The sequence below is a fragment of the Equus quagga genome, chromosome 1, assembly GCF_021613505.1.
Source record: "Equus quagga isolate Etosha38 chromosome 1, UCLA_HA_Equagga_1.0, whole genome shotgun sequence".
Classification (NCBI taxonomy): domain Eukaryota; kingdom Metazoa; phylum Chordata; class Mammalia; order Perissodactyla; family Equidae; genus Equus; species Equus quagga.
This window is the reverse complement of record NC_060267.1, coordinates 140,188,904-140,203,768: the sequence shown is the minus strand read 5'-3', so window position 1 is coordinate 140,203,768 and position 14,865 is coordinate 140,188,904. Positions and strand designations below refer to the sequence as shown.

Sequence of the window (14,865 nt, the reverse complement as noted above, 5' to 3'; positions counted from 1 at the left end):
AGAGAGAACAAGTGTTGGTGAGCATGTAGAGAAAAGGGAATCCTTGTGCACTGTTGGTGGGAATGTAAACTGGTACAGCCACTATGGAAAACAGTATGGAGGTTCCTCAAGAAATTAAAAATAGAAGTACCATATGAAAAAAAAAAAAAATATATATATATGGGTAATTAGCACTTAGAGGTTGTTCGGCATTATTTTGGACATTCTTTACCTTAAACGAGGGCTTTGCATTTTGGTTTTTGACACTTTTGTCAATTTACATTATGGGAACAGTTTTTTTAAAAGGAAACTTTTGAAAAGGTTAAATTATTACCTTAAGTAAAGTGCCAAAATATTATGTACATGCAGGGTTCCCAGTAAATGCTTAATAAATACTTATTGTCATTCTTTCCTAGAAATCAAAGCCCAAGTTTTACGTGCTTTCCATGTTCCCATATCCTTCTGGCAAGCTGCACATGGGCCATGTGCGTGTGTACACCATCAGCGACACCATTGCACGGTTCCAGAAGATGAGAGGGATGCAGGTAAGGAAAGAAGCCTGCCTGAACTGCCCTCTTCTGCCCAACTCAGGACAACAAGAATGTGGTAATATGTGTTCAAGATGAATGAAGAAAACCAATTTTAGTTAAGATTAGGATAGCTTTGAAGATAAACATGGAAAGCTCAGTGTTTCCTTTAATGAACTGGAAGACATAACAATGCATCTCGATTAACTGGGGGCAGCCATGTGCTGGGTGTTGTGCTACGGATGGATATGGGGTGGGAGTGGGGTGAAAGGTAGCTACAGTTGTGGGTAACACGTGCTATCTCCCCAGGAGGGGCTCACAGTCTGGGGGTGGGGGTGAAACCTAAATAGATAATCATTGTATAGGGGGATGAATCCAATAGTGTGAATAGGGATCAAAGCCTAGGAGTAAGAGGTGGTGCCACAAGAGATTTTTCTCTTTGTATTTATAATATTTTCTATATTCTCTAATGAATATGTATTTATTTCATAACAGAAAAAGTAAAATTTTTTCAAGAAAAATTATTTGGGGAGTAACAACCCTCAGGGAGTTGAGAAAGGCGCCAGTGAAGGGGGAATATCTGACATGGGTCTTAAAGGACAAAGTGAGTTTTCCTGGGATAGGAGGAGAAAGACCCTTCCGTAGCTGATGCGAGTCACTCCCCTTTACCCCACTGCCAATTACACCAGAGCCTGCTCTTCACACGTCATCTGTGAGGTGAGGTGGGAATAATCATGGTACCTTCTTTAATAACTTACCGAGAGAGGCAGGGTCGAAGAGGGGCTGAGTGCATGGGCCATTGAACCAGATAGCCAGGATTCAAATGCCAGCTCTTAACGCTTAATAGCTGTGTGACCTTTGACTAATTACTTAATTAACCTCTCTAAAACCTAGTATTCTGTCATCTGTAAAATGGGGATAAAATAGTACCTGCCGTTTGGCCTGTTACAAGGATTCAAAGAGAATGACTATGAAACACTTAGCATATACCTGGCACATGGTGCAGAACCAGTAAATATTAGCACTGCTAACGGAAGCTGGACCCTGCTCACACCAGCCCCAGAAAGCCCACTGTGCGGATGTCTGCCCAACTTCGTGTTTATTAGTCACCTTAGTAGCTTGAAATCTGCCATAGTAGGAGTATTTACACTATGGAAATCAGCAAACCCTACAAATCAGGGCTTTTTCTTCTAGAGAGCCAATTGTTAAACATACACTGGCGCTCCTACTGGCTATTGCTATTGTTAACCTGTCAGAGCCTGAACAAATGATAGGAGCTACTTCCAAGTTCTTTATAAAGGTTTTCTTTTAGAAAGGTAAGTGCATTTGTTGTCACAATTGGCTTGAAAATTTACGCTGAACTGACATTGGCAGCAAGAAGTACTCCTAAGGAAGTCAAGTTATAACGTCTCTTTGTCACTTGAAGAGTTAATAACTTTATACTATCAAGTTCAGAGATTTGTGCTCTACTTGAAGATGGCCAGAGGTGTTTGTCTCCTTGGTTTATGCCAGATGTTATTTTTCCCAGACACTGCTTTCCATCATTTCTGCTATGTTTATTAGAAAGAGGCGGTGCAGAATAAATTGGCTCTTTGCCTGAAGTATAATTCTTCATCTAACTTTGGTTCTTCAACTAGATTTATCTTATTTTTTTACTAGTGCTAACTTATTTTGGACAATTAGTGTTGGCAAATCACCGAAGATTAAGCTTTTACAGCAAAACTGTACATTTATAATAATGTGCAGGGAAGCCTTGTAGCAGCTGGTTGGTTGAGGGGGTGTAGGTGGGGTTCTAATTCCCTTGGATGGATGAGATGTTACACCAAAAGCTCAAGGCAGAGCCCCAGGCCCAGAGGTACTGGGACCCTTGTAGGCAGCTCAGACCCAAAAGACAAGATGGAGTCCCCTAGTGTAACTGCAGCCCAAGGGCAGGCTGGATCCGGGAATGGGACAGCCTAGGTTTGAACTCCATTCTACCACTTTCTCACTGAGTGATCATGCACACGTCATTTAATGTCTCTGAATCCCACTTTCCTCATCTTTAAAACAGAGATAAGATAACAATAATTCTTCCCTCATAAGGTTCTTGTGTGGGTTAAATGAGATAGGACATGTGTCTGGCACATAATAATCCCTTAATAAGTGGTAGCCATGATTCTTATTTGATCTGATCTGATTTACTCTGGGAAGTCGTTCACCACAATTCAATAAATGAAATGAGTCCCTGTGCTCTTCTTCCTGGGGCACGCTGCATAGAGTTGCCTTCTGAGAAGCAACTTGACTGCAAAACATTGCCTGTGGTTTGTATTATCTAGCCTATGACTTGAGTGGTGTCTGAAACACTGTTATTTGGCTTGTGGTATCTGAGTCTGTGTGATCACCCAGTGCCTAGGATTCTCTTGGTTCCTCAGTTTCAGTTGCTCTGTTTAAGATGATAAGCTACCTTTTCGGGGTATCCTCCAGGTTCTCCTCAAATTAATTTCTTGTTAATTTTCATAGCCCATCTTTAACTCACATCATCCCACATACAACTACCAAATTTGGTGAAAACTTATTCTGCCGTTTTTAAGTGATATGGCAAAGGAGAAACAGAAATCTCGGAGTAATTGTCAGCGGTGTGAAAGCCTGTTGAGCTTCCTGTTGTTTTAAAATCCTTCCTTCCTTCCCAATGTCAGGACTAGTCCCAGAGGTAGAGCAGCACTGAATTCAGGTCAAGTTCAATGATGCTCACTCTCAGCAGGGAAGGAATATCTAATCTGGAATAACAGGGTCTGATGTATGTGTTGATTAATTCATTCAATACGTAGTCAATGAGCACCGGCTTTATTCTAAACCCTGGGCTTTCTACTGTATTAAATAGAAATATTGGAGTCTTAGGTTCAAAATCAGTCCGTGGCCTAAGAAAAATTCAGCAAGGTTGGCCTTTTTCTATAACTTGGTTTTTTTTTTTTTTTTTTTTTTTTGAGGAATATTAGCCCTGAGCTAGCATCTGCTGCCAATCCTCCTCTTTTTGCTGAGGAAGACTGGCCCTGAGCTAACATCCATGCCCATATTCTTCTACAAAACTGGCCCTGAGCTAACATCAGTGCTCATCTTCCTCTACTTTATATGTAGCATGCCTGCCACAGCATAGCTTGCCAAGCAGTGTGAAAGTCTGCACCGGGATCTGAACCGGTGAAACCCAGGCTGCTGAAGTGGAACGTGCAAACTTAATGGCTGTGCCACTGGGCTGGCCCTTCTATAACTTGTTCATTTGTTGATTGATTTGCTTTGTTCTTGAATGGAGATACGTGAAGTAATTCTAAGGGACACTAAAAATAGCCTTATAAGAAGTAAAAAGTGGAGAGACCCATGAACCAAGCCTTCTCTCTTCAAGGCCACCATTGACCTCCATGGATGTGTCTCTGTCCTCATCTTTCTCAGCCTCAGCAACATGTAATACAGTAGACCATTTTCTTCTCCCTGAAACACTGTACCATCTTGGCAAGAGACTTCACTCTCCAGGTTTTTCTCCTGCATCTTGGCTTCTTTCTCCCAATGTACTCCACAGGTTTTTCCTGCTCTACTCCATCTTTGTATACCCTTTATCAGGTTGAGAAAGTTCCCCTTTATTCCTAGTTTGCTGAGAATTTTGTCATGATTGGGTGTTGGTTTTTGTCAGATACTTTTTTGGCACCGATTATGAAGATGATATATGGTTTTCTGCTTAAATCTGTTAATGTGGTGTATTATGGTGATTGATTATTTTAAAAAATATTAAACCAACCTTGCATTCCTGGGACAAATTTCATTTGGTCATGATGTTTTGGGGTTTTTAAAATTTATATGTTGCTATATTCAATTTGCTGATATCCCTATGTGCATGAGGGCTATTGATCTGTAATTTTCTTTTCTTGTAATATTTTTGTCTAGTTTTGATATCAGAGTTATGCTGGCCTCATAAAACAAGCTAGGAAGTGTTCCATTCTTCCTATTTTCTGAAAGCGTTGTGTATTATTGGTATTATTTCCTCCTTAAATGTTTGATAGCATTCACCAGTGATGGTGTCTAGGCCTAGAGTTTTCTTTGTGGGAAGTTTTAAAATTACAAATATTGTTTCAATAGTAGATAGAGGGCTATTCAGATCTTCTGTTTCTTTCTGTGTCAGTTTTAAGAAGTTGTGTTGTACAATGAGTTTGTTAAACCCCAGCTCAGATTCTGTTCCACACTGCCTTCTCTTTTTTTCTCTATCCACTTTTGCTAGGTAGTCTCATCTATCATCATTAGTTTAAATATGATACTTTAAAAAATTATAAACATTTTCAACACAGCTGTACAGAGAACATTATCACAAATACTCAGACCTGCCATCCTGATGTAATAGATATCACCATTTAATCATATTAGCCTCAGCTCTTTTTTTAAATGTTACAGATACACTTGTGCCTCTCCACAATCAGATTCCAATCCTTCAATTCAAAGTAACCCAAAGTTAGTGTATATTCTTTGTCCTCATGTTTTCATACTTTTACTGTAGATGTTGTTCAAGGAGACATATACGCACTTATATCTAGTATTGTGTGTTTTTAATTTTATATAAAAGATATCTTAATAGTCTGCATATTTTCTCACTCAATAGTTTATTTCAAGATTTATCCTATATCTCTATAGAGTTAGTTCATCTGTTATATGTGCTGTATAATTATGGCTATTTAATTATCCATTTTCATATTGATGGAGTTATAGGTTGTTTCTGAATTTTTGCTCCAGTGAACATTCTTGTACCTGACTTGTTAGCCTGTGAGAGAAGTGGCATTGCTGGCTCATAGAGTGTGCACAACTTTAGCATTTCTGCATCTTGCCAAATCACTTTCCAAAGTGTTGGTGGCCAGTTTATATTCCTACCAGCAATGAATGACCTTTCATACTGCTCTACATCCTTGACAACACTTAGTAATGTTAGATTTTTTAATCTTGGCTAATTTCGTATACAGAAGATGGTATCTAACTGTTTTTAATTTACATTTTCCTGATTACTGTCTTAATGAGGCTGAGATATTTTCATATATTTATTGTCTGTTTAAGTTTCCTATTCTCTGATTGGCTCGATCACATTATTTACCAATTACTCTTGGGTCATTTGTCTTTTTCATATTGCTCTGTAGGGGTTCTCTCTGTAGTCTGGATTAATGATTCTTTGTTGGTTAAATGCAATACAAATATCTTCTCCCATTCTGTGGTTTTTCTTACATTTTGTGAGGCTGTAATTTGGTTTGAGAATGGGTGAGAATGATGACTTAGAAAGTTCAAGGTTGCTTTTACTTGGGTTTCCTCCCAAAGCAACAAATAAGTTGTGCAAAGGAGAGAAAAGAGACAAGAGTGTAGAGAGATCATTGAGTCCCCCCTGCTCTTGTTGTAGTTCATGGAGATGTGCCTGAAAGCCATGGCCATTACAGTTCTCCGGGGAAAGCTAAAGTCACCAATAGCTGACCCGACCGTGGACATACACACAGATTAGATGTGGACTTTATAAGTGGAGAGGTAGGTGGTTCCGGGGTGATGAGTTGATTAGGAATTGGGGCCTTTATTGGCGTCGTCAACAGCGATGGTGATACCTGCCCTAGCCACCTCCCAGATTTGTGGCAAGCTTCATGTGAGGTGATCAATGAGAAAACTCTTTAAAAACAGTAATGCCATTTCCCAGTGTAACCCAATTAACAGTAGCGATAATAAGGTAGTCCTCAGTTTGGATGTTTAAGCAGGGGCCATTTGAAGCCAGAGATAAATTGTTTTCTTTCAGGAATCAGAAAAGGCTGCACTGTCAATCCGTGTCTTCTTAAACTCGCACAATGTCTGATGACGTATTTAAAGCTTAGCACCATATGGGGTGGTTTTGTTGTGTTTTCATGTGTTATATGCACAGGTGGTTGGAAAATAAAATTATGCACCTCCCACCTCGGCTGGCACCTTCTGGGCCAGAAGCCAGGCGATTAAAGCATCAAGGTGCTGAGACCCCCTCACAGAGTTTGGCTTGGACTAATTTGTCTCAGGCCACAGGCCACCAGGCGCTGTCCAAGTAGAGTTTTTGCTATTCACTGCGGAGGAGGAAGGAAATTGAGGCTGTGTGTCCAGCAGCTGCACGATCATAATGTAATTACCCACAAATATCAGGATGCGGGGGGAGTTCTTAGCAAGTGACCCATAATGTACGTTTCATCAGTTTTCAGTTTGCCAGTTAGTCAACAAGTGCTGATGAAGTGCCCAGAGAGTACAAAGCGTGGTGTTTAGTTTTCAAATTTTAAAATCTCTGTAGCATCTGAAAGTAGAGAGTGGATTTCCAGGGCTCATCCTCTCAGATGTAATTTAAGGGGAGAATGAATTCCTGGTCCAGTGTCTTCATTGGAAACTGGCTGAATTCTCTGCCTGTCACGTCCCTCCACATTCCCAGAGGAGCTCTTCCGCTTTGGGCCTATGTGCTTTCATTCGGATTCTTTACTCTGAAGTATTTGTTTGCTTTTGATCCCCAATCTGTATTAATGGTGGGTTATTACAGTTACTAAACAAAATTAAATGTTGTGTTTCTCATTTCTTGGAAATAAAGTGTTGAATCTACTCCAGAGAAACCATGGCATTCTCTGAAAATAGCAATTTTTTGAGAAGCAGTAACCATGGTTGCTCTCATTTAGAAGCTGAATTGGTTTCAAATATAAAGTTTTGTTTTATGATGAAAGGGAGAGGAGGCTGGTCCTTCCTAGGGAACTGGTTGGCTCTTTCATAGTAACGGTTGTGCTTCTTCTCTCTCCATTGGGAAGGCAGACGACCAGCTGCCCCAGCTTCCTTCCCTTCTACCTCCAAAGTCTTCTTAACTCTACTTGATCTTGCTTCGTACATCGGAGGAAGAACTGTATCTTTACCTGGTCTTTTTTTCCTTCTTAAAAAACGTATTTTTAAATTGTACATAAAATTCCATATTCGTCCTTTTGAAAAAAGGAAATGCAACGTAGGTAAGGCTGCAGTCCCCTTTACCACCTCCTCCCCCACTAGGCCCTTCTGGGCAGGATCCCTGGCATTTTCCAGGGTAGATTCCTCCAGAGTCTCATCTGTACATTGCCATATGTAACTGTGCTCTCTCTTGTACCAAATCGGCTTGTTATCCATCCTGCCTGCCAACCCTGAGACACCTGCGGCTCTGCCTGGAGGGAGGCCCTATTAGGGTGAGCTGTGGGGATGTGACCACGTCCACACCAGAGGCTGGCCTAACCCTAGTTCCTGGGCCTCACCTCCTGGCCAGCTCTGTCTGCCTCGCCAGGGCTCTGATCCCTGTGTTTACCTCTCGTCAGTAGCTGGCCCTGACTCCCATTTGATATCTCAAATGGTGGTAGGTTTTGCAGGCCTGCTAATGTTCCTGTGCTGGTCCCTGGCCAGTTTGCTGTCAACTCCGTCCCCTGCTTTGCTTTGGATGGCAGAGGGCAGACCTCTGCAGGCCACATTTCTCAAGCTCTGGTGTCAGCTAGCCTCTGGCTGGTGTGGGACGATAGAAATTCCGGCAAGACTGGAGAGCAGGAGGAGAGGAGAAGCCAGGGAGTGCCTCTCTCTCTGCCCTGGTTGGCGTCGTCTTCGTTAATCCTGTTTCAGCTTCTGCAGCTGTCCTCGGCCTCTGGGGTCTGTTAACTCCGCTTCCTCCCTTCGTTCTTTCAGTCTAGAGGTGCTGGGGCTGTCCCGCTCTTCTGAATTCAGGGGTTGTCTCGCTGTCCTCTTGGCTTCTCACTCATTTTAAATGCTTAAGAGTATTTGTTAGAAGAACAGCTGGGAATGATGGTTTTTCACACTCTGGAAGTTTATTTTATGGATTTCCAAGTTCTAGCTACTAGGACTTTTTCTTGATTCCTTTTCTGCAGAAAGCACTCATTTCTAAGAAGAGGCTAACTCCTAGGGAATTGAGTGGGATCAGGTGGGCTGAGCACCTGATATTGGGGTTTTTTAAGGGTAAATTGCCTGGTTGGCACATGTGAGCTGTAGGTATAGTTGCTTATGGAACTGTGGAAGGATTAAACCAAGTTATGGTGATAGAAAGAAAGGAATAGGAATTTTAGGACTAAAAAGGATAGTTCAGAGTTCTTCCAGTGAATATTTTGGATAGTCTTGGTCACAGAGAAATCACAGGTAAGAAAGTAGGCATCATATACCTGGAGTGGAGGTATTTGATCTGGACGATGTAAGAGGCCAAGAGGTGAACGAGGCTGGCAGAGGAAGCACCTGGCGTGGTATCTTTTACATGAATAGGCTATAACAGTTTGACAGCAAATGCAGTCTGCTGCCTGGGGGAAAGGGACAAGCTTTGCTATTGTGTAATCCTGTCGTAGTCTTCGCTTTGTTCCCCCTTGACACCAGTGAATCATCTTATAGCACAAAAGTGAGTTCTGCACTTGGTCACTGGGTCTCTGGGAAACCCCGTGTAGAGAAGTGATGGGACCCTCTGCTGTTTCACAGGAGCATTTACTCCAGCGATCCAGACCACGAGTGAAAGAACTATCCTGAGTTCAAGATGCAAAAAGGCCTTCCCACAGGCTGTATGCTGGGGCAGACATTGGGTTTTTGTTAATTTTTGGTAGGAATATGAAATATTAAGAAGCTTTAAGATTTTTCAACTTTATTTTCATGGACAGCTTGGGTAACATGTGAGCTAAGAATATCTTTTCATGTTAATTTCATCTGAAAACAAAAATAGAACCGAATAAGTATATTACGTAAATCCAGACTGGTTTTTTTTGCGACTGTCTCTGTATTGGCTTTATTTAAAAATATGGACGGTACCTAACAGAATGTTAATAGGCAGAAACATTGAACTTGTGCCATTTTGGCAGTTCCAACAAAGAAACCAAGTGGTAATTAAGTTTTCCCTTTTCTGGTGGAACAGTTACACAACAGTTACATTATTCTGCCATTGGAGCAGCCCTAGGAGGCGTGAAGCACAGCTGGAAGCTGCACCCCATGTTGTCCATGGAAGTACCACAGAACTTTCTAGCAATCCAGCACAAATCCACAACATAGGGTTGTTGTGGGTTTTTTTGGCTTTTGAAAATTAAAAAGAAAAAGAAAAACTGTGAAGCTTAATAGTTAATATAGGGGAATGTTTTTCATCTATGGATTAAGCAATACTGAAGAGAAAGCAGTATCCTAAAGGGTGTTTGTTTTAATCAGGATTCTTGGCTACCAGGGACTGAAACCCAGCGCAGATCAGCTTAAGCAAAAAAGTAGGTTTTGTTTGTTTTATAGATCTTAACGTAACTCACAGAATCAGAGGAAATATAGGAACCAGGGCCTCTGGGATTTGGACCAGGTCCTTGAAGCACGTCAGTATCCCCAGTCTCTGTCCACCTCCCATTTCTGCTTCTCTCTATGTTCCAGCTTTATTTTCTCAGACGTCTCCACCAGGTAGAAGGCAGGGCTGCCTGGAGTCCTGGTCTCATATCCTTGTTTCTCCTGACGAAGGAGAAAAGAGAGAAGAGAATGTGCTGTCGTCGTCCCAGTCCATGTTGCACTGCCCCCTCGACCCCCAGACTCCCACCAGCTCCAGACAACAGACAGGCCTGGAGAAGGATTCAGGCACGTGCCTCCCTCTTAGCCAGAGGGATAGGTCTTGCGACTGGCGGTCTGCAGCAGGACTGTATGAAGTTGGAGGAGGAGCAGTTTCCCGAAAGAAGGGGAGGATGCTGTTTAGAAGGATGAAACACTTTGGGTCTGCCACATTTAGCAAGAGGAAAAGAGACCTCAGGTCCAAAATATCAACTGGCTTTGGTTATGTCTAGTCAGGTTCCTAAAACTACATAGAATAGATATTCCCAGGGAATGTTAGAATTTTTTGAAAAGACATACACACACACATGTCTTACATATTTTGTATAGATGTCCGTGATATGTTAAATGAAAACAAAAAGCAGGTCATAAAATAGTATATAACAGGTTCTATTTCCATAAAATAAACCAGCCCTATATATGTGTTCATATGTTTGTATATCTGTGTTTGAGTGAGGAGAAAGGTATGGAAGGATACAAAGGCTGGTGTTGGTGGTTACATCAAGGAGTTGAGAGTAGGGATTGGCGGGGGGCGGGGAGAATCAGCTTTGCCTTTATATATAATGTATTGTATCATTTCACTTGTTAAAATCTGCTTGTGTTGTGTTCGTAATTTGAGAAACATCCAATAAAGGAAAAAGAAGAGGAGCCTATTCAGGCTGACCTCAGGCGGGGTGTGGGTGCAGGGCCTGAAGGTAGAGAGCTTGGGAGTCCTGTCTTCTTAGGCTGGAAATCCAGGGCTTCCCAGATCTCCCAGATTCCCAAGCCTGGGAAGCACAGCAGAGGACGTGGCAAACCAGCCTGTCTTGGAACAACAGCAAGCTGGAGAGATCCACAGTACTGTTTGTTCACCAAGCCTATATCCCTTCCAGAAAGCAGATCTGAGTGGGTCAGACCCACCACCACCCCTAATATGGCAAAATCTACCAGGCAGTGTCCTTGCCCAGGGCAGTCAGAGGCAGGGCCCTCCTGCCCAGCGCGCCCGTGGCTGCCGTGGCTCAGGGACGGCCCCTGGCCGAAGCAGCTGTGGCAAGAACGGCTGGGCTGCTTGAAGTGAAGCACCTGATGTGAGCTTGACTTATGTGGGAAAGAAGAACTGCCGGGCCCCTTTTATGGAAAAGAGGGCCAAGTAGCTGGCTGGCCTGTTAAGTCTCATGGTCTGTTCAGTTTGGTTAAGGACTTCCCATGCCTGCTACAGAGTCTTGTCATAAGTAACCCACCCCTAGCAATGTACGTGGATGAGGACATGTGTGAGGTCAAGGTGTCCCCCTACCTGTTATCAGAGAGCCGCCATAATAAATGCGGTTGAAGAGACGTGGGCTGAAATCTTGATAAGGGAACTGATGATGTGCGATGTCGTGAGGTGCTGAAGATCAAGCAGATGACAGCAGCTCCACAGCAGCCAGCACTGCTATTTATTGGCTGCCTGTACTGTGCTGGGCACCATGCTGGGCGCACCACAGGCATCCTGGCGCTTGATTCTCAACAATCCATGGTGGCTGCTCTCAGTCACGATTAATAGCTGAGACTCAGAGTAAGTAATGTACTCAGGTCCCACTGTCAGTGAATGGCGGGCTTGGGTTTAGGACGTTTCCTCTCAAACCGCACAGCCTCCTGAAGAGTAAGCCTTTGTTAGCATTTCCCACTCACTAGCCTAAGGAGTCAGAGTGGTTCTGATTTTAGATGCAAGGTCTTTGTTCTTGAGATGGAATTTTTCCATCAGACTACTAAAATCCAATAAGAAAATATGGAAGGGTGCCTTTAAGACAAGTGGCTCCAAGCACTGGGAGGGGCATGCCTGTTATCTTACTGCTACCTTACTGGCTTAAGGTAGTTGCTTCTGGTGTGACCTAGCTAGGCTGCTAACTCTTGCTGGCCACAGTTGCTTATTCTGTCAAATGAAGGGGGTGGAGGAGGAGGACGTATCTCAAAAGCCTCTTTGAGCTCTAAAATCTTAGGATTCCCTGTTCTTCAGAGAATGGAAATATCTATCAGATGATTTGAAATGGCTGTTGCACACTTGAAAGGTGGCTAGTGCAACTGAGGAACTGAATTTTTAATTTTAATTAAAGTTTAAATTTATTTAACCATATGTGGCTAGTGGCTACTGTATTGGACAGCACAGCTCCTTAATTGGAAAATACTAACATGAGGTGAGCATTTTAAATGCCTATACATTTTTATATACACATATTTTTAAAATTGAAAGAAACTTTTTATAATTTCAGAAAAACAGCTGGGGTTCATTACAGACAATATAGACAAGAAAAAGAAGAAAGTAAAAGGTAGTCCAAAACCACCTACTCAGAGATAACTGCTGTTGGCACCTTAGTGTCTAACCTTCTGAATTTTCTTCTATGCTTATGTCATAGGTAGCCAGCTGGCTTTCAAAAGCGTAGTATAGAATCATCCAGAAAGGGATAAGACATGTTAGTAGGGGAGAATGCCTGTTTGTTGCCCAGAAGAGAGTACTGAGACAGGTTTTAGCAATCTGCCGGGGCTGATGTTTCTCTTCTGGGTGCTAGGTCATCAACCCCATGGGCTGGGATGCTTTTGGACTGCCTGCCGAAAATGCTGCCATTGAGAGGAATCTTCATCCAGAAAGTTGGACGCAAAGGTATGTATTTATAGGCATATTCAAGCACTAATATACAGAAACTTAAAAAAATTTTTTAAATCTGTGCATGAGAAATAGAAAGCAAAGCAAACAAAACATTGCAGGCTGCCAAGCGATAAGGAGAATTGTATCTATTGATGTTTGTCTTTTAGTGTGCTGTGTTCTTTTTTTAAAGATTTTATTTTTCCTTTTTCTCCCCAAAGCCCCCCAGTACACAGTTGTGTATTTTTAGTTGTAGGTCCTTCTAGTTGTGGCATGTGGGACGCCGCCTCAGCATGGCCCGATGAGCGGTGCCGTGGCCATGCCCAAAATCTGAACCGGAGAAACCCTGGGCTGCTGCAGTGGAGCACTCGAACTTAACCACTCAGCCAGGGGCCACCCCCTAGTGTGCTGTATTGTTATCTAAGAAATCTCAAAGAGGGTTTTGGGTATCGATTCATGTGTTCATTTTGATGCTTTGTTATTTACAAAGTTATTCTTCCATTGAGTATTTGCATTTGGAAGGGAGAAGGAGGAGAGGGTTGCATTTGTTAAATTTCTACAGTACCTCTCATCTTCTTGATGATAGTTTGAGCTATATCCAAATTCCACATTAAAATTTTCTCTGAAGACTCTGTTAATGTTTTGCCTTCACTATTTGGAAGCAAGAAGAACTTAGACATTCAACACAAAAATATATGGCCAGTTTTTTCTGGGTGTGCTTTCCTCCGAGGGGGAAGCACTCTCAGTCCCACCTGTGCCTCAGGCTTCCATGTACAGTCAGGCGCCGTATAACAGTGTTTCAGTCAACAACAGACTGCATATACGATGGTGGTCCCATAAGATTAGTACCATCTAGCCTAGGTGTGTAGTAGGCTGTACCACCTAGGTTTGTGTAAGTACACTCTATGGTGTTCACACGACAAAATCGCCAAATAGACGCCTTTCTCAAAACGCATCTCCGTTGTTAAGTAACGCGTGACTGTACTTATGGGCCAGCAGTGCCCATCCCTCTCCCTCCTGATGAAGTCTTGAGGCCCTCATATCAGAACCCAGCAGAATGTTCTGGGCTCACTCCATCAGCCCCTTTCACAAAGGTCTGGGGCCTTTCCTTACCTCACCCCTCAGACATGTAGAAGGGCAGTTCCAGGCCTGTCCCCTTTGTCCTTCAGCTCCCTTTGCTTTATCTTGGCCAACGCTACATTGTATAAACATCTACTGTACCATCCACTTCTCTTTTTTCTTCCTAACCCCTAGTTTCTACTTTTTCAGTTATGGTTAATTCTAGGTTAATGGGAGTGATGAAAAAAGGAGGAAATGATGATCAAATAAAATGGATTAAATATGGCATAAATTTGATGTAAGCTAGACCAGAGATTGGCAAATTATGGCCCATGGCTAAATTTGGCCCTGTTTGATTCTGTAAATAAAGTTTTATTGGAACACAGGCACACCCATTTGTTTACATATTGTCCATGACTGCTTTTGTGATAGAGTGGCTGCTTTCATGATACAGAGTTGAGTAATTGTGACAGAAACCATATGGCTCACCAAGCTGAAAACATTTACCATCTGGCCCTTTACAGAAAAAGTTTGCCAACCTCTCCACTGGAGAATAGCATTTAAGAGGATAGCCCCTGAATCAGACCACCGAGGTGCAAATCCTGCCTTTCCTTCTTGCCAGCTTATCACCTTGAGCAAATTACTTGATGTCTCTGTGCCTCAGTTTATTTATCTGTAAAAGAGGGGTAGTCGTAGGTCCTGCTTCATGTGAATGGTTAAAGATTAAGCACTGTCTTAGTCAGCTGCTATAAAAAAATACCCTAGTCTGGTTGGCTTATGTACAACAGAAATTTATTTCTTGCCGTTCTAGAGGCTGGGGAGTCTCAGATTGAAGCGCCTGCAGATTTGGTGTCTGGTGAGGACCTGCTTCCTGGTTCATAGATGGCCATCTTCTCTCTGTGTCCTCACATGCCAGCAGGGGCAGGGGAGCCCTCCGGGGTCTCTTTTATAAAGGCACTAATCCCATCCATGAAGGCTCTGCCCTGTTGACCTTGTCACTTCCCAAAGGCCCCACTTCCAAATACCATCACATTGGAGATTAGGTTTCAGCATATGAATTTTGAGGGGACACAAACGTTCAGACTATAGAAAGCACTTTTCTGCAAAATGCTTAGCACAAGGCCTGGAATAAAATAAGCTATTGTT

At 42.6% G+C, this 14,865-nt stretch overlaps 1 protein-coding gene across 3 annotated transcripts in view; it reads left to right on the top strand.

Annotated features, from left to right (window-relative positions):
• Positions 1-14,865, top strand: part of LARS2 (leucyl-tRNA synthetase 2, mitochondrial) — a 171,582-nt gene that overhangs the window by 11,898 nt on the left and 144,819 nt on the right. For all 3 annotated transcript variants that reach the window (XM_046681251.1, XM_046681269.1, XM_046681259.1), the window contains exons 3-4: positions 396-524; positions 12,587-12,678. In XM_046681251.1, the coding sequence (XP_046537207.1) occupies positions 396-524; positions 12,587-12,678 (221 nt within the window). The remainder of the gene's footprint in view (positions 1-395; positions 525-12,586; positions 12,679-14,865) is intronic.